The sequence below is a fragment of the Erpetoichthys calabaricus genome, chromosome 3 (genome assembly GCF_900747795.2).
Source record: "Erpetoichthys calabaricus chromosome 3, fErpCal1.3, whole genome shotgun sequence".
NCBI lineage: Eukaryota > Metazoa > Chordata > Cladistia > Polypteriformes > Polypteridae > Erpetoichthys > Erpetoichthys calabaricus.
In genome coordinates, this window is record NC_041396.2 from 213,363,798 (window position 1) to 213,383,374 (window position 19,577).

General features: G+C 33.6%; 1 protein-coding gene across 1 annotated transcript in view; it reads left to right on the forward strand.

Moving 5' to 3' along the window:
- The window catches only part of dlgap2a (discs, large (Drosophila) homolog-associated protein 2a), a 662,701-nt gene that overhangs the window by 565,108 nt on the left and 78,016 nt on the right, over positions 1-19,577 (forward strand). The window contains exon 5 of the mRNA XM_051925462.1: positions 11,921-12,140. Coding sequence (XP_051781422.1) covers positions 11,921-12,140 — 220 coding nt within the window. The remainder of the gene's footprint in view (positions 1-11,920; positions 12,141-19,577) is intronic.

Genomic DNA, 19,577 nt, shown 5'->3' on the forward strand with positions numbered 1-19,577 from the left:
GCAAAATTCCATTACAACGAATATTTTTACAACGAAATTTTCATTACAACGTATTTTTATGGTCCCGACAGTTTCCCCATATGACACGAGTCTATAGAAATCTCGTTACTATGAAGTACATTCAGCAGATACTTTCATTACAATGAAGTGACCTTGAAATGCTTGAATGAATCCTCCACAGAGCAGTTAGTTCTGTGGTCGAGGCTCAGTTGTACACAACGATCCCTAAACAGAAACAGTGTAAAACAAACTTCTTTCTTCGACCTTTCCTCATACTGTTTATTTTGCTATTTTTGTTTTCTGTGGTTTTCAGTGATACCTTTTGCTTATTGCTCGTCAACATTTGAAAAACATCCATTGGAATTTAACTCATTGTCACCTTCCTATAGAAATGGCAGACATGAAAAAACGATAACAGCTGAAATGAGGAAAAAAAACTTTAAATTTTTGCAGCTCTCAATTGCGGCAAAAAGAAAAAAGACATTGCCAGTGAATTTGGAATTTCGCCATCGACACTGTCAACTTTCTTGAAAGACCGAGCAAAAAATGAAGAAATATCTTGGGTTGCAAACGTATGTGAACTGCTGCATCCTGCTGTTCCTGTTTCAAGCTGAATAAAGCTGGTTTTGCTAAAGTACTGAGACTCAGCCTCGTGTTTTGGAATATAAGACAGGGACTTATAGCGCACCCACTATCTTTTAGGATTCGCTTCTGTGGCACCTCACTGCACCTGCTGTTGCCCTGCCCCGGCAAAGGACAAACAATCTTCCACAGACGTGGCAATCGCGCTTCGGGACACACTTCAGCGTGACGTTCCCGTTGGGTGGGGGATCCCAAAAGAGTTCAGAAACCTCATAATATGAAGAAGAAGAAAGGGATGATTTGGCTTCTGATTGATTACTGTGCTGCCCACAACATGCTTCCACATTTAGATAATGTTCGTGTTGAATTCCTCCCACCCAATTGCACAGCAGTGCTTCAGCAATTGGATTTGGGCAACATTTGCACCCTGAAAGTGTTTTATCGCAAGGAAATGATGAGAAAAATTCTCGTCAGCATAACTTGTAGACAGGAGGAGATTAAAATTAACACGAAAGAAGCTATTGAAATAATTGCAAATACCTGGACACAAGTTAAAGATAGCACTATAGTGACAAATACAGAATCTCATTACTACGAAATTTTCATTACAACAAAATATTTTTTAAGTCCCTGGCAGTTCGTTGTAATGGAATTTTACCTGTGTTTGTACTACAGGTATATAAGGCACTATTAGGCACCCTACCTTTACCCAACCTTACCCACTCTGCAGACTCGGTATCCAGCCAGGCTGGAGGAGTGCTGGAGGAGCCTGAGGAGGAAAATCTGAGGCAGCAATGGAGCAGCAGCATGTGGGGCAGAGGCAGAAGATACCCGTTGTTCAAGTTGGCAGATAAAGTGGCTGCATTCAAAGCCAAACTTGATTTATGGGGCCAACGAGTGAACATTGGGATTTTTGATATGTTTCAAACATTAGCAGAGGTTGTTAAAGATACCAAGCCAGGGCCTTCTTTCTCACAGCTGGTGTATGATCACCTATCTCAGCTTTCAATAGAATTTGAGCATTATTTCCCAACCACAAAAGACCCCCGAACTAGGAAGAAATGGATCCGTGACCCAATTTTGAATAAGCCAGGTGAATCAACTTTATCTGTGCTTGAAGAGGTTCATCTGCTTGAGGCTGCAAATGATGGTGGCCTTAAAAGTATGTTTGAGACAACTTCAAATCTCCATACGTTTTGCATTAAAGTCAAGGCGGAATATCCTGAGTTTGCCACAAAAGCACTGAAAAGTCTGCTTCCATTTCCAACATCCTATCTTTGCGAGGCAGCGTTTTCTGCAGTGACAGCAACCAAAACGAGATTACGGAGTAGACTGAACATAAGCAATACACTTCGTGTGTCACTGTCAGCTGGGATCGTCTGGTTGCAGGAAAACAAGCTCAGAGCTCCCACTGATTCTGCATTATGATAAGTTGTGTAATTTCTATTATGATAGTATAACTTAATAATAATAGAAATGTAATGTAAATTGTATATAAAACTGCCCTACGAACCCAGCCCGAATTCAAAATCCCCCCCCCCCACCCCCTCCGGTCCCTGGAAAAAATTGCTTCCATAAAAGTGGTCCTTGGTTTCAAAAAGGTTGGGGACCACTTCTCTAAGGTGTTTCTTTCAATTAAGCTAAATAGCAGCTTGCTCTAAGCATATATTGTTCTTGTGTGAAGTAACAGTTATTAGCATTTGTTCAAAATATATTCCTGTATTTCTTTCAATGGGTATACAAGTTGATGAACAAATTTTAGAATAAAAGCTAGTGTCCACCCTAGCTTGCTTAAAAAAAAAATATTAATTTTTCTTCCGTTGGTTTGCTTATTGTTGCTTAACTCTGGAATTTTTCCAGGTCTGCGAGGAGTCCTTTGCCTGCCTTATATGGCATACTTTGTAACTTCTGTAATTCCTCCAAATATTTTCACTTCCTATGTCTGAAACTTACATTACATTTCCATTGTCATATATATGCTATCTGTACACAGTCTGTAATTTTCTGTAATACACAGTCTGAAAATTTTTCTGCAATTATCATTTGTGCAAATCAAAAAATGTATTAAACTCCAATTTTGATGCAGATTTATTGCCGAATAATAATTTGCTAAATTCGTCCATCTGCACATTTCTCTCCAAATTCCTATCTCAGTATCAGTAATCAGTAGCTAAGACTATCCTTGTTCATATTGTAATTTAAACAGGTTACTTGGCTGCTCATATCCTTCTAAGCATTCTACAATGTTGTATTGCGTTTGTTACTGTCCATTACTTGTAATATATTGTGTTGCCCAGTACTGCTTAACCGCTCGACTATGTTTCATGTCCAGGATGAGCAGTGTGGTCAAAGTAGCAGTATCACCGAATGCTGCAGTCCCGTGTTTGTATAATTTATTTGATTTTATTACTCACCACCCTAAGCAAGTAAATAAATATGCATGTTCAATAATACAGATATATTGTGAAGCAGTCCTTTTAGAACCTTGTGGACTCTTTTTACTTTTAGTTACTTACTAATAAAAGCATTTAGATATTTTGTCATGATTAGATTTAATATAATGTTTTCATTTTATTCAAAAATTTTGCTAATGATGAGAAATCTTTTTCAGTTAATCAGATATGGCATTTTCCAACCTGCATACTTTTTAAAAATTCTTTCCAGGGTGTCTTATTAATTTTTGGATAAACTGGAAGTGCTTTCTGACCTTTCCTTTGTTTCTCTCCAGTCTTTTTTCCTCATCAAAAAATATACTATTAGTACAACAAAAAAATAACTATTATTTAAAATTCTTTAAAAACATATAACATTGTTCATGTTCATTTGTTCATTCATAAGTAGTCCAAGAAACCCTTTGCAAAGAAAGGCAATGCATGGCTTCTGTGAGTTGTCTGTGTGTTGAGTTTATAACAGCATCTTTTGAAAGCTGCCCTGTTAAGATACTTCCCTTGGTGCCAAAGAAGGGATACCTTGCTTAAATAATGAAATAGAGTGCATATTTCCTGTTTTTCCTCTTGTTTTAAAGCCTAAAATACACACTAGAAATTAAACATCTAAAAAATTTTTCAAGCTATTACTGTAAGAAACAAAGTAACACTGTTAAATATACCGTACATTAATCTGCACAGTAAGTAAAATTTTCCTAAATTAGTATTTTGCCATTGAACAGAACATGTTTTCATATTTAACACTGGTTGTTACACCAATCAAATATTCCTGAATTAATATTTTGGCACGTAACAGAACATGTTATAATATTTAATACTGGCTGTTACATTAATCATTTCCATTGTTCATGATGTCAAATGATTTGATTTGTACAAATTATATTGAACTACATGTTTTCCATTTTTTTTAAATGTTTGAAAGTTCCCTGAGCTCTTCTATTCAACCTTTTATTCACTGTTCACACAATCTTGGTAGTCTATTCCAAGTCCACTTTCATCTGTCAGTTGCCCTTTCATAGGTTTAAAATTACTTTCCTCTACAAGCTAGGAGCCAAATATATTGCCTTGTAAGGTGACCAGTATAACCATGTAATATTTCCAGGGGCCCCATTAAATTTGAATGTTTAATTTTTAAAATTTTATTTCATGTTAGGTTGTGGAATAGAGCAGTTGTAAATAAATATTTAGACAGGAAATCAGCAAATATTCAAAAATAGGACATGCTAAAGACTGCAGATACTGTATCATGAACTGTATGAAAGCAGTTGATTTTGTTTGAAAATGTACACGGTTACAGGTAAACATAAGGAATAGACTTGAGGATTCATTTTATAAATAGAAATGTAAAAAATTATAAAACTAAATATAACAAATTTATAAAATGATAGTACATAGTAGATCTAAAAAAACAAAGAAGAAAAAACTTGGAACTTGGATAAAATCACATAAAAGCATCGGAAGCATTTCTTATTACATGGAAAAAATAGTTTCTTTTACCCAAGTAAATGTTTACTGGATTCATTAACACACCAGCACAGTAATAGTGATCATTCTTTAAAGCAATTACACTGCAGATTACTTTACAATACAGAGAAGATGCGCAGAAACAAACTATTCAATTTGAAAGTGTTCATAAATTATCAAATTATATTTAGGAAAGCAATATAAAAGAAAATGCACCAAATACCTTTGCAAAAAGGACACCAAAGTTATTTTGTGGATTTTATACAAGTTATATAAACCATTATTGCGAAATTACAAAATTGATAAACAGTAAGCAAACAACTAAAATGTTATCAGAAGTAATCATAGCAAGACTTAAGCGTACCATTAAAAAATATGATTATATTCACAAACCTGAGGAAGAAAAAGCTGCATGATGTGGTCACCCTTTTTGTGATTCCATCTTCTGCACTCCCCCTAAGCATCATACACAAAGACCGGCAGATCAGGAAAATTGGGACTATTAATCATCTATTTCATTATCTTTCCCCTTGAGTCAAGAACAACACACACAATATAGTTGAACTTGCTGTGTTTTCCCTTAAAATCAGAGGTTTAAACAGATGTCATCTGTGAGCCAAATAAAACCTTTAGAACAGCTTGCAGTAATTTAAAATTATGCTTTTAAATTTATAAATTCCTATATCTGAAGAAAAAAAGTTACTTTTCTGAACACCTATTTGAGATGAGTAATCAGAAATATTACAATCCACTTGTACAAAATAATATCACCTCCCCTTTCATTTCATAGAATGTTTTCACATAATGTCAGAACATACTATAATCATGTTCTGTACACAATTCTTTAAAAACATGCATACACTTAAACACGCATAATATATATCACTCTGAAGCAACAAGTAAATCATTTTACGATGTGCATATTGTATATTCAACCAAAACCTTTACTTTCAAAATTATTTTTCGTGTCAGTCCTTGAAACAATTTCTGTTTATCACTTGACACAGAGGAAAATTACATTTTGTACAATAGGTTTGGATTCTTGTCCAGCAAATCATCCCTATTTTCCCTGCCTTTTGTTACAGTTGCTTCACAGATGTTTAGTGTGTTTTCATTTACTAATTTATTTTGTTTTTGATTTTTTTTTCTTGCATTTCATGTCTGGAGTAAAATAAATACATACATACATACATACATTTTCATACCAGCATCCTCCAGTGCGGAGTTACAGGGGGTGGAGAGCAAAGAACAACCCAGTTCCCCAGAGCTAGTAACACACAAACATACACACCTAAACTACTGTTTCTTAGCCTCTTTTGGGTTGCAGGTGGCCATTGCTGTATGATGAGCACATGTGTATTCACAGTATAATCCACTTCCTCACTCCACCGATTCTATGCAAAAAATAAGTTGTAAATTGATTCTAATTATACTCCAACCTCTGAAAAGCCATTCTTCAATTTTAGTTCCTGTGTGTATTCGCACTCCTCTCCTGTGGGGTTTTGGGGGGCAGTTATGGGGTTGTGAGCTTGATTGGGAACAAGATAAAAAATATTGCATGGCGCTGACTATCCTTTCGGTGAAGGGGGGCAAGGCGGATTTTACCATGAACAAGACACTAGTTAAATGTTTTTTTTTTTGCTTTTCTTGCTCACAACATAGTAACACATGCAGTGAGATAAAATGACATTTGATTGAACTGGGGTTGGTGGGGGTTTGACTCATGAAACAACGAGTAGTGCTGTGGCATGCCATTGCATGATACAGTGACATTAGATTGAGGACTGGTTCCCCGTGAAAGTCTGCACAGCCAGTTACATTCGATCAAATGCCTCCTCATGTGAAACTTCTAGTGGGTACGCAAATAAGTTGAAACAAGAAGAGCAGTGTTCAGAAAACTGACATTGGGAGACCGTGCAGCAGACAGCATTCAAATATGGTAATTGAACCCATGATGCTTGAACTGTAAAAGTGCACGCTCACTGTCAAAGTTATACTAAGCAGTACTTACAAATTAAACGTAGCATCGAGACTCTCAACAGAGTCAAATATCTGACTCAAAGTCCTCATATTCTGTATCACTAACATTCTGTAATTTTTTTTTTGTTGAAGAAAAAGACATTTCCCTAGTACAAACTTCAAGTGCTATTGCACATCAGCCAAACAATCCACTGGCACTCTCACTGAGGCTAGTGCATAACAATACGTAAAGATGAATGAAGATTAGCTGTCACATAGGCAATATATTTTCTGTTGTTTATGCACAGCTGTGACATGTAGTACAAGTGACCAATCACAGACAACTATACATCTCAGTGAAAGGTCCTGAAACTCAGCAACCCAATGGTAATGCGTCTTTCACAGTATGAGGCTCAAAATAGTTGGGATCTTTGATAAAAGCAGACTCAACAAGCAAGCAAGTTGTGAATTGCTGCTTGCCTCAACATATAAATGACAAAACAGAAACTTACAATTTATTTGAAAGAAGACACTCTTGGGTATGACAGAGTTGTGGATTTATTGCAACATGCAAAAAAATCTTTGAAATATGGGTATTGTTTTGATGTAAGCTTGTATGCAGGAGCAATAAAATAAATAGAAAGAACTGTACTGATGTTCTGCTGGTTATTTTTAACATAATTTTTGAACTGTATTGGATATTGGTCTTTCTGTGTCCCTGTATTGGATGCAGGAGTTATAAATTATGAAATTCTAATGTGTTTCCAATTTAAAATTTTTGAAGCTATTTTATATTACAGCAGCAGTAGATATGTCAGCCTGACTTATTTATTTTCCATACACATTTGACTTAAAGGTCCTCTACCCTTTTTTTTGTAACTTGTTCTGCGTATCCATTAGTCCCTTTGTGAGGAAATAAGTCAAGACATTTGTTTTAAATTAACCCCTATCCAGCTTCCATCTTGGACTAAGCTATGTTCATGTTGTGAATACAAACATAACTATAAGACAGCTAAAATGTAGTCCATATACATCCTAATATATATCTGATTGTTTTACCATTGGTAGCATCCATCCATCCATTATCCAACCCGCTATATCCTAACTACAGGGTCACGGGGGTGTGCTGGAGCCAATCCCAGCCAACACAGGGTGCAAGGCAGGAAACAAACCCCAGGCAGGGCGCCAGCCCACCGCAGCATTGGTAGCGTACTCATTTGAATTATTCAATAAATTACAACAAGCTTGTGTATTATGTTTACAGGAGTAATCAAGAGCCTGTTTTTTTTTTTTTCTCTAGAGCTTGGAGGACAGCAATTATCCCAGCTAGCACATTTATGTTGAAGGTCCATGTTTGTATTTCTAGTTAAGTAAAAATTTTGTAATTTCTTTGCAGTTTGCCTTTTTTTGGTTGCTTTGTTGCCATTCTTCAACAAAGAGGTTCTTTTTGTCCTTAGTAAGGCAAGCAAACACAACAAAATGTTCACAACAAAAACTTAATAACTCAGGATGGTAATTTAAAAATTTAGCAGTTCTTCATTACTTCACTATTACTTTCAGAGAAGGTCCAGGGGACTTATTTATATAGCTAGCCTACGCACAGAAGATTTAACGTGTGTATGCAACTTTCCACTCAAATATCAGGGTTTTATAAAACAACAACATTTGTTTATATAGTACATTTTCATACAAATAATGCAGCTCAAAATGCTTAACATGATGAAGAAAGAGAAAAAAGACAAAATAAATCATAATTAAAATAAGGGAACACTAATTAACATAGAATAAAAGTAAGGTCCGATGGCCAGGGAGGACTGAAAAACCAAAAAAAAACTCCAGACGGCTGGAGAAAATAAATAAAATCTGCAGGGGTTCCAGGCCATGAGACCGCCCAGCCCCCTCTAGGCATTCTACCTAACATAAATGATCAGTCCTCATTGTTTTCAGGGTTCTCATGGAAGAACTTGACGATGACGGTCATGTGGACTTCTGGCCTTTAATCCATCAATGTAGGGACCTCACGGTGCTTTGATCAGATGGTGGTGGTGCAAGTCATTGACTACTTTAACGAGTGCAGTTTCTGTACTATAAAAGAAAACTCGATGGGGGAACATGCATATATCTATGCAGCATTTTGGAGTAACTGGAAAGTGATGACACCTTTGATCAAGTAGGTAAATGTAGCCAAACCAGCTAAATGACGACTCAGCACATAATAATTCAAATAATTCATACCATCAAGCTAATTTTATTATGTGTGTTGATGTAACAAAAATATATTTGCAGTGTAGAACTTTTAGCTTTTCACCAGTTCATATAAGCTACCTGTTGTTATTTCTCAGGGAATCTGGCTGACACATCTGGAATATCTCAGCCAAGCTTCACTCCATCATGCCCGCTATACTGGAGGCCATTAACTGACCTCTGAGGCACTACGTCCACTTTTCTTATGGTGTGGGTGCACATACATAACACATAAGATGTTTTTGCCAACAGAAAAAGGCAATTTGCAGCAGTGTCCAGTTCTCCTAATATAATCAGAGCATTTTACTGCACTCATATTGCAATAAACAAGAATGGGACTGTTTTTGTTAACTGTGACCAGTTACATTCCATTAACAAGTCATCTGTGATGCAGAGATGTGACTGAGAAACATTGTGTCTCCGTTGCCTGGGTTAGCCTGTAATTCATTTATTTTGTGGCAAAGTAGCTTTAACAGATGTGATGGTGCTGTAATTGGTGTCTGATATGCTGGTAAGGTAACTGGCTGAGCCCTCAGTTTTTGCCAGTATTCAATAAGTTAATAGCAACTAAACACTCAGACAAGAGTGCCTTACAGCTTTCTTTGACCCCAGGTACACAGAGGAGAGTGCTAAAAAGCCATACATGATCTTGTGCTTTGAGTTGCGGAGAACATCCAGATACTCTTGAATGTGGGTGGCAAGATTTTTGATGTGTCAGGAGCAAAGCTGTTCTACCAGCCAATTGAAGTTCTGCAGCATTGTGACTCCATATGTGTAAGGTTGATTAGCATGCTTCATATATGGATGTTTCAGGGTGGCGTTTGACACAAGTTCCCATACGCTTATTTACAAGGTGCTGTGATTTATATAGTGTTGTTCTACAACATATAGTAACATCACTACACCTTTATAAATATATATATATATATATATATATATATATATATATATATATATATATAGAGAGAGAGAGAGAGAGAGAGAGAGAGAAAGAGAGAATATGTTTGTATTGCATGACAGGTCTTGGTATCATTTTAGCCATTTTTGTCTGGGTGATCTTGTGCCTTCCACTAACCAAGATAAGGTGCAAGTTAAGTCAAACAGTATCTTTAAACTTGACTGCTATGTAAGTGTGTCCAATTTATGGATGATTCCGACTTTGCTGTCAGTATTGCTAGGATAGGCTCCATCCCTATTCTGTTTTGGACTAGGTGACTTAATTACACTAATATATGGAATCATGTCATTATATCATAAAAGTTCAATTAATCTTGCTGACATCATTTTAGCAAACAGTGAACACAGCTTCCTATAGATAATTATTGTTTGTAAAAGAACTTTGAAAAATGTTCAGAAAAGTTTTCAGCATTTCAAATATACTGTAGTACTTCTATCCGGTTGTGATGGAAGAATTGATCATTAAAAAATAGTAATACTAAAGTATTGTTTAAGATGACCTGTTCAAATCAATGCATTAGAATTATTTTAACAGGTATAGTATGCAACTTTTAATAGTTGTTTTTCCCAGTTTTCCTGTTTTGCATTATCATACTTCAAGTTTAGACTTTTATCATGTGTATGCAGTACAGTGAAATTCTTATTTGCATTTTCTTTCACAGACTAGCAACAGTAGTACAGTACCAACAATAATCATAATATACATAGATTACTACCAACAATAATCATAATATACATAGATACAAATATGTCACACGTTACATGCAAAATCAGACAATAATATATACAAGCAAAGATTTAGAATTTAGATGTTCATTATATATTTACTATAAATATTTTTCTAATGTATGGCATATCAGTGAATTTATTAGCAAACTTTGCTGAGAAAGTAAGCCTCAGACCTTATCAAAAACCTGTTGGGTCAATCCTTTTTATTGCTACCTTGATACTCATATACCATTCTTTGCTCATTAAGGATCTTTATCTTAGGGTTAGAGACACAAGGGTTAATGGAGTTGCCAATTTAGCTAAGCTAAAAATGTAAGCTAACTTTTAGAAATATCTTCTTTCATAACACAATGAATGTTTTCCTTCATAAAAAAAATTCAATACAAGAAAGATCCCGTACTATTAAACTATCATATTTAAGATGAAAATGTTACTTTTTAAATTTTAAGGGTCAAGTGATTTTATACCTTTTACAAAATTCTTTTTTTAAATCATTATGATTGTACTTACAGTTTTGCAAGTCATAAATATTTACTAGCATAGTTTTGAGATTTTGCCCACATTTAAAGGCTCATGTAGTTAATAGTTAATTTGTGGTAAATGTAAATGCATTTATTTCATATGCTTGTATATACTTTTATTAGTGTACACATGTTCTTTTTAAATAAATAATTATTATTCATCTATCATATCAGTTACAAATAACAAACCCTTCTAAGGAAAAGTCGAATGTGAAAATCTCTAATAAAAGGGCTAAATTACACATTTCAGTTAATTTAGCAATGGAGTATTTAGCATAGCATGCTATTTCAGTTAATTGTTTTTAATAATATAGGTAACATCTTGGTACAGTAATTAGCATACATCCAGAGTCCTGAGTACAAACGACATTGTGGAATTTAAACTTGTGTCCATGTTCACATGCACTTTCGCAGAGTACTCTGGATTCCTCTCACATGCCAGATTCATGCAGGTTAACTATATTCAAAAGTCTAAATTTACAGAGTTTTGAGTGATTATGCCCATGTTTTTATGTTTTAGACTGCTGCTTTATTCAGGGGTAGGCATCTCCCTTCCCCCTTCTTTGACTCTATAATTGAAATGAATTAATATTGTTTGTGAAATTTTGTTTATTTGTGACTTGTTTCTTTTTATTTTTGGCTGTGTTTGTACCTTTGCTCTTCTTTTCTTTCCATATATTTTCATACACACACAGTTTCCTTCATATGTGCACTCATTTGACATAGATTGTGTTTTTTGTAGCACAATATATTGGTTTAGCAGGCTGAAACAATAAGTTACTGAAAGTGCATTTTCCAGGCTGTGTTTCATTCATGAAAATATTTCTACGAAATGGGATAGTGCATCTTAAAACAGTAGAAGCATTGACTTGCGTCTTTTAAAATTCTTCTGAAGTTCAAAAGCTGGGATTTTGCTAACACTCCTTCATATTTACTATACAAAGGGGAAGAGTCAGAATCAGAAAGAGAAAGGAAGAGGAAAAATTAAGGACTGCTATTCCTGTTTTTGTCTCTCAGGTGAGTGAGACTGAGATCAATGGCCAGTTTGAATCAGTTTGCGAGTCCGTTTTTAGTGAAGTAGAATCTCAGGCTATGGATGCCTTGGACCTGCCTGGCTGTTTCCGCACTCGAAGCCACAGTTATCTACGTGCAATTCAGGCTGGTTACTCCCAGGATGATGACTGCATACCTTCAATGACATCTTCCACAGTCACCTCAACTCTCAGATCCACAACAGGTAACAGTATGCTTAAAACAAGAGGACAATAATGAAGGCATAAGAAAACATACAAACACTTGCCTGGCACATGCAGCAAAAAGCCTTATTTACTTGTTGACTTCTCTGTGTAGAAAACCAACTTGCGTTTTTCTTGTTAATTTATTTGCATTAATTCTTAGAACAAGCAGAATATCAGTACTACATTCAGTTACAATTAACTTTGCAGATGTATACAAAATGAAAAACTAAGTGTACACTTTTAATATATCATCGCAGTGCAGGTCAACTGCTGTCTCAATAGCAAGCATTAGTCAAATATTAAATTGAGGCTTGCTTTTGCTTTAAGGCAGTGAAATCTGAACCTGGGAAACCTCAATGAAAATGCATGTCAGAGTTTCAGCACACAATGAATTATAGTACCGCACGGACTTGCTGTATATAAAGGGGGGAAAAAAACCTGTGCTATATATGGTCTGTCACCGGCTGTTGCAGAGCAAACGACACCATTATACCTTCCTTCTAAAACAGACTAGTAGTATTTTTTTTCCTTGCATTCTTATTGTACTAAGAAATAACCCTTTTTTTATTCTAGGCGCCTATAGCTTAGCTGGAGGGGGTAAAATTTACGGTAGGTGTGGCAGGGGTCAATGTTTTCGCATTCTTTATTTATTAATATATATATGTGTGTGTGTGTGTGTGTGTGTAACACATTAACATGGGTCAGGGAATTTTAATCATTCATTTTGACAAATTAGTACAGTGATCAAAATGAGAAAATGAAAACTATCAAAAATTTAAAAGTTTACAAAGAAATTCTGAAGCTAGATATGACCCAGCACACTAATATATATGTGTGTGTACAGTTTTTTGTGTGTTTGTTTGTGTATCTCATAGACTCTAATTTGATAGCAATTACACATTTATCATCAGCTTAGATTTTATTTTTAAACAACAAGGCGCATTTATTAGTATATGACTAATAAAACTGTAAAATGACTTGGACAGAGAATCTTATAAGCGTTTACACAAAACAAATGACTTTGCATCTTTTTACTATATTTCAATACAGTTTAATAAAGGAGAGAGAACCATACAACCACTCCACAGAAGTACTCTAGTGTGTAAAGAACAAAAAAATCACATACTGTTTTACACTTTGTGCATATAACAATTTTCAACATTTTGAATGTGCATCTTATATAAAAGTAAATATAAAGAATAAAAACAATATATATACAGAATAATCAAGCAAAAAGTGTGTTGTGGCTGTATATGAGCACCTTTCTGTTTTTTGTTTTTTTTTTCCCCAGTTTACCATCTCCTTAGTAGTAGTAGCATCAATTAAGAAAATGCAGGTAATATTTTCTGTAAGGTGACAAGCTGACTTGAAAAGTTGGCAGAATTTCTTTATTACCTTATACTATGGATGATTTTGTTTGTTACGTTTTAAAATTTGGATTCAAATTAAGGTTGTTTTCTTGTACTTTAGTGCAGAATGATTTAAATTTTAACTTGGTCCCAAGTCTTTTTCCCAGCATTGAATATAAAGTTCACATTGACACACCCTTAGCCTAAAACATTTTTCAATGTGCAAAAACCTTCCTTAGCCTTATTTAAAAGAGAGCTGATTCATGCTCAACCTCTGCCAGACTTCAGCCTCAAAATAAATTGTGGAGCAAACTAATTAACAGCTCTCTTTTTTTGTGCTTAATTTCATCTTCAAATAAAGCAGTTGAGGGAGGAGTTATTAACATTCCGTTTAGGAAAACCATGCCATATACTGTATAAATCATTTTCTATATTGCAACACATTATTTTAATATCACTGAGCAAAATAATATGTTCACAACTGTAAGTACAATGTAATGAGAATTGTTTTTTAAAAAAACAATGAACGCAGTGATTTTTATATTTTATTTTATAATTGGAGCTGTAAACTTCAGATTCTTGTTCCTGTAAAGCACCATTATATGAAAATCGCAAAACCCTTTAAGCAGCATTGAAGTGCACATACTGTAAGCAATTTTATTTATATACAGTTTATATATCTCACACAAAGGCACCCATCTAGTTTTCTTTACTTTTTCTATATTGTTATTTACAAGTTATGTTTGTGCATATACTATTTAAATGTTGCAGTACTAAATTGTATGCACTATTTTTGTGTATAAATATCAAAGATTATTGACAACGTAGATTCCTCCAAAAGACCTTTCAAGCACCCTTAAGGATAATTAGAATTCAAATTATTCCACTCTTTTATTTTACCTTTCTTGGAGCAGCCTACTTCTCTGAGGCTTTACCCACTGCTTGACTTTTGCACCTGACACTACACCCATCAATGTATTTATAAAATAACAGTTATTATAGTACAACAATGACAAACACGTGACTCAGTACAAAACTGTCAGGGGATTTTTTATATGTGCACTTGCTCAGTGTGCCAACAAACACAGTTATAGAATATTCTTTAAAAAGTTTGTTATAGGTTAGTAATATAAGTAATGCTAAATGTGAATCACTGAAAAGCTGATTAAACAGCTGTCTTAATTCTCTGTTTCTATCCCTTTTTTCTTGCCTGTCGTGCCTTTAAACCTGTGTCTAAAATGAACAGCCTTATCTAGTATTGCAGGTTAGGCCCTAAAGCTCAATGACAAAAAAAAAATAAAGTAACAGTTTGCCAAATTTCTGTTTACATGGCCAACAGATCAACTAGCCAACCTTAGTTTCACTTAAGAAATCTTTCAAGAGTCTATGCCAATGGATTGCCTGTCACAAAGACACTTTCCAAACCATAGGCAGTACTTTCCTTAAAGTGCTTATTAACCAAGCAAATATCGAGATGACTAAAGTCCAGCGAAAACACTTTTGGGCATAGTATAGTTACTCTTTATCATATATATCATATCATACTTTGCATCAGACACTAGAAATCTCTGAACGTCTTGGCACAGATGTCTCTGGCTTTAAATTTTCTCATTCATGTGTGTTTACATTCATTAGTTTTGTAGTTAATTGCTTCTTTAAAGAAAATCTGATACTTTTAGCCATTCTTTTACTTTTATCATAATTAAATAAAAGCTTATGCTGTAACATTTCAGACATATCTTTGTTAACTTCTGTTTATAGGTTTGCATTTGTTTCACATATACTGTTTTTAATTAATTTAGAAAAACACATGAGGTGGTAGTATATCACTAATTACTAATAAAACTAGCAATTCATCCTTTGCTTCTGGTTGACAGTTTACATTGCTTAGAGCTTAGATGAAATTTATTCAGATTGAAACTGTAGCTTGTCAAGCACAATAACACAATAGATACATAAAAAATATAAATAATAAAGTAAAAATGCAGTTTAGCATGTTTATTATAGGAATGTTTTTCATTTTGATATTTTTTCAGGTATACTGCATATATAGAATCACTGTTCATTACAGATCAGAGCCAAGATGGTGTTTTGTTTTTTTGTTCATAAATTAGATTGAAAAAATAATGAAATTCTTACTTACATCTCTTCTCAGAACAGTTGACAAAAATGCAGTATACAAATAAATAAATATACACAGAATGCTATATATAAAAATATATACATATATAAAAATATGTAGGCTTATTTTGCTCATTTGAAAATATTTGGAAAGAATCTGAGTTCTCATTTGCATAAATGTGCAATAGCATGCAAGCGTTATCTTGTGGGCATTTGAGAACATTTTCTTTGACTTGCAATGTAATTATTTGCACAAAGAGAGTTGAATTATTATGAACTTAATGGCCACTGGTAAGAATGTATCCATTTTAAAAATTAAATATCCTGTTTACTATACATACACTTCATACCTATATGCCCACATTTTTGGGAACACACAGATTAGCTTTATAAAGATGTTACTTACTTTATACTTAGTTTGTTTTTCATATCTCAGTTTGATTTTTCTTTTATGGATTTTTAAGTTATGACTGTCCATTTCTCAATGTTTTTTTTTTTTTTCATTTCAACACAATTCTAAATACAGCAAATTAAGAGCCTCATTAAATGGTAAAACTAATATTTGATTGAGGTGTTGATTGTATTTAAATTATGTATTAACATACTCTGAATTAAATTTTGAAATTTTTCAGAATGCAAAGGAACAGAAAGTGTTCAGCACCAATAAGAGCTCAAATATTAACTTGGTCTTGTAATTTTCCTGTGAAAAGCATGTTTTTATTTTTGTTTTTATAAACCGCCAGAATGCAACATCCTTTCTCAATGATTGGTTTTCATCCCATTCAGTGATATTGCAAATGCTGATGCACTAAGCACCAGTGTTAATGTTAAACTTGCCGATAGATTTATACCACAAAAGTTAATATTATTTTAAAGGTTGCATATTTTCAATCATGGACATATTTATTGCCCCTATTGGTGTGCAGCCAATCTTTCAGATGTCTTTGTTTGAAAGGTTAATCTAGAAGTATACTCAAAAGAATTCACTTTAAAATCCCCATTTTATTAAACTGGACTTTATCATCAAGCTGATAACAAAAAATTACATGTATAATACAGGGATTATATCATCCCTGATTTAAGAAGAGCTGATAATATGTAAGTCGTTTATCCTGTCTATTCTTTTTTTAAATACATTTTTCCACTCTTGACTAAATTTTTTAACTTATTTATATATTTCTTGACTGCTGGAATTATTAAATGTGTCCTTTAATGCACAATACAAAAGGATAATGTGTTTTGTGTAACATTTATGTGTGCATGAGTTGCAGTGAGTATGCATGTGACTTTGTGAAAAAAAAAAAAGAAAATTCAAACATTCAATATATTGTACTGTATGTACAATTGCATTTGCAACTGTATTTTGTTGTATTATCCATCCATTTTCCAAGTCACTTTATTTACTATTTTATATGTTCACTCATAACCATCTTTAATAATGCACAAAACTGGACTTCTTTTTAAAACTTTTAACTGAGAAGAATGCTTAGAAACTTGGTTAAAACATATGCAAAAGTCTGAATATGAATCTGAAAATCATCTCTGTGTTTTCCAAAATCACAGTTTGCAAACAGTGGGCCAGATTTTTAAAGGCAGTCTTTTGGCTTAATTATTTCTATTTTAATTATGGTAGAGAAGTTTGTTCAGATTTTAATATTTAAAGACACCACTAACAATAATAATAATATGGAAATTATAACAATGTTTTATGACTGTGTTGATTTTATTTGTAAATTACTTAAAGATGTTTATGTTGTTTAAATGATTCCTAAAATAATTCAATTATGAGAAGAAGCACCAGGATAATTTCCAAAACAGTATCACATCTGGAAGAGCTGCAGTGAAATCAGAATTTGTTTTAGTGGTATAAAGCTCTTCCTTAAAAAACATTAAAGGGATATAACAAGAATAATTTCTTCAGCAGTAGTACAAAGTGATTGTTCTTTACTTTCCTAGCTGCTGCTGCTTGCATGTACATTTTGTACGATATAATAATTAATCATTTATAATATTGGAAATATAAAAGAAATGCATAGTAATATAGTTTGACTTATGGATTAATTAAACATGATCCTTTTAAAAGTTACCAAACCCAAAGTTACAACTTTTTCTATTTTACTGTATATCGGTTCTGTATATCAGTGTTTTTCATACTTTGTGAAGAACAGCATACAGTAGCTGTTTCATAACAATCCCATGAGGATGATAACTGTTAGATACAGCCTTACTCTTGATAATTGATCTGACTATAGTTGACCTATGTGTGAATTTGTGGACAGTCAAGTTAAAGTTGATCTAGAAGGTATGTTTTAGAAAAAATTAATGGAACAAATGTCTGTTGGGGATAGTACTTGGGATATACAAATAAAGCAGTTTAACATATATTAATGCATATTGTTGTCTCTAAAACAAACTTATAAGTGCTTTGGGAGCAATCAAAAGTTGTTTACAACAGGTATATATTATACTGTGTGTGAAGAAAAGCCCTACCTTTTTTTATAAGATGTGGTTGTATAATATGAATATGATCAGAAATAAAAAGCCAAGCCACCTATTGATTCTCTGGTCCTTTGTTTATGCAATAGCAGTGAGCCACACAGTTAATGTGGTGTAATCTTTTGAAATGCTTACAGCTAATTTGAGAAGACATGCTGTGCGATACTAGAAAACAGGTCCTACATACAGTATAAAGAACTATAAAGCCTTTATCATTAAAAGGATTTATTACAACTTCAGAAGTAGAAGATCCCACATACTGTAATCTCAAAAACAGCAACTGAAGATCTGCAATAATAATATAGCCAAAGTAAAAAAATGTTATGCATAACCTACTCTTTAACAACCTAACACCTCATACCTGTCCAAACAGCAAAAATTAGACTAATTAGCTATACTTGAATTTGTGAAAAACTGATGACAGAGGGGGAAAAAAGTACAAATACTCCATACTGCATAAATTATTTATAATTAAGTGTGTAATATAAAAACACTTACAGCACACCACTCAAAGTTTAATTATTTACCTTAAAAACATTTTTTCTGATTTGTTTTCAGGAATAAAACATTAAATTTTATTGATGTGTATATTAGAAGTATGTGAAGTTTTTAAAAGGTTTCCATAACAAAGATATTGCTTAGTAGTGGCACGATGTTTGCCTGTTAACAATATGTATATTTAAATCATAGCCTAGGATGGCCCAACCTTGACACCATAAGGCTGCCAATTTTTTGCTCTAATTTCTAAATTAATAACATATTTAGCCATGACTGATTCCTGCTGCTATTGTGACTCTATACCTTGTTAGTATACTTACTGTGTTTTGTGTTTTCACATATTTCTATAATTTGTTTTTCACCTCTGAGAACATCATTGAGATGTTTAGCAGAGCAAAGCAAATTAGTTCTTTTTAGTTTTCCAGGTTGCTCACTTATTTATTTCAAAAAGTTTTAATGTGTAATTTTATTGTTAATGCCTACAGCACAAATGGGACTGAGTTATCTGATAATTAGCTGGTTTATCTTATTATTTGCATGTCATTGTTAGCTAGTCAAGAAAACCAGAATTGGCTAAAACGTAGCTGAAGAATCAATTAAGAGTCATGGATCTTAGCAAGACTGTGAACTAGTAATAAGCTCCAAAATGTATGTTTCATTACCAGCAAAAAAATACTTATTAAAAATAAATAAGAAAGTTTTAGGAACAAAAACATGCACCATTCTAGGCCAATGGTTGAGGACCCTTGTTTTAGCTGAAAATTGACAGCAACATTAGAAACCTCAACCATCTGTTTTCAAGGAAAAAATTACAAGAAGTTAAACACGGATTTAACTTCTTTAAACAAATTTCTGTTAAGGCGGCCCAGCAACATCATCAAACTGAGTGTTTTACAGTATTTTTTTATAGTAGGAGAAATGCTAAGTACTTGTTTGTCATTGAGTTACTTTGGCTCTTTAGCTGTACAAAGG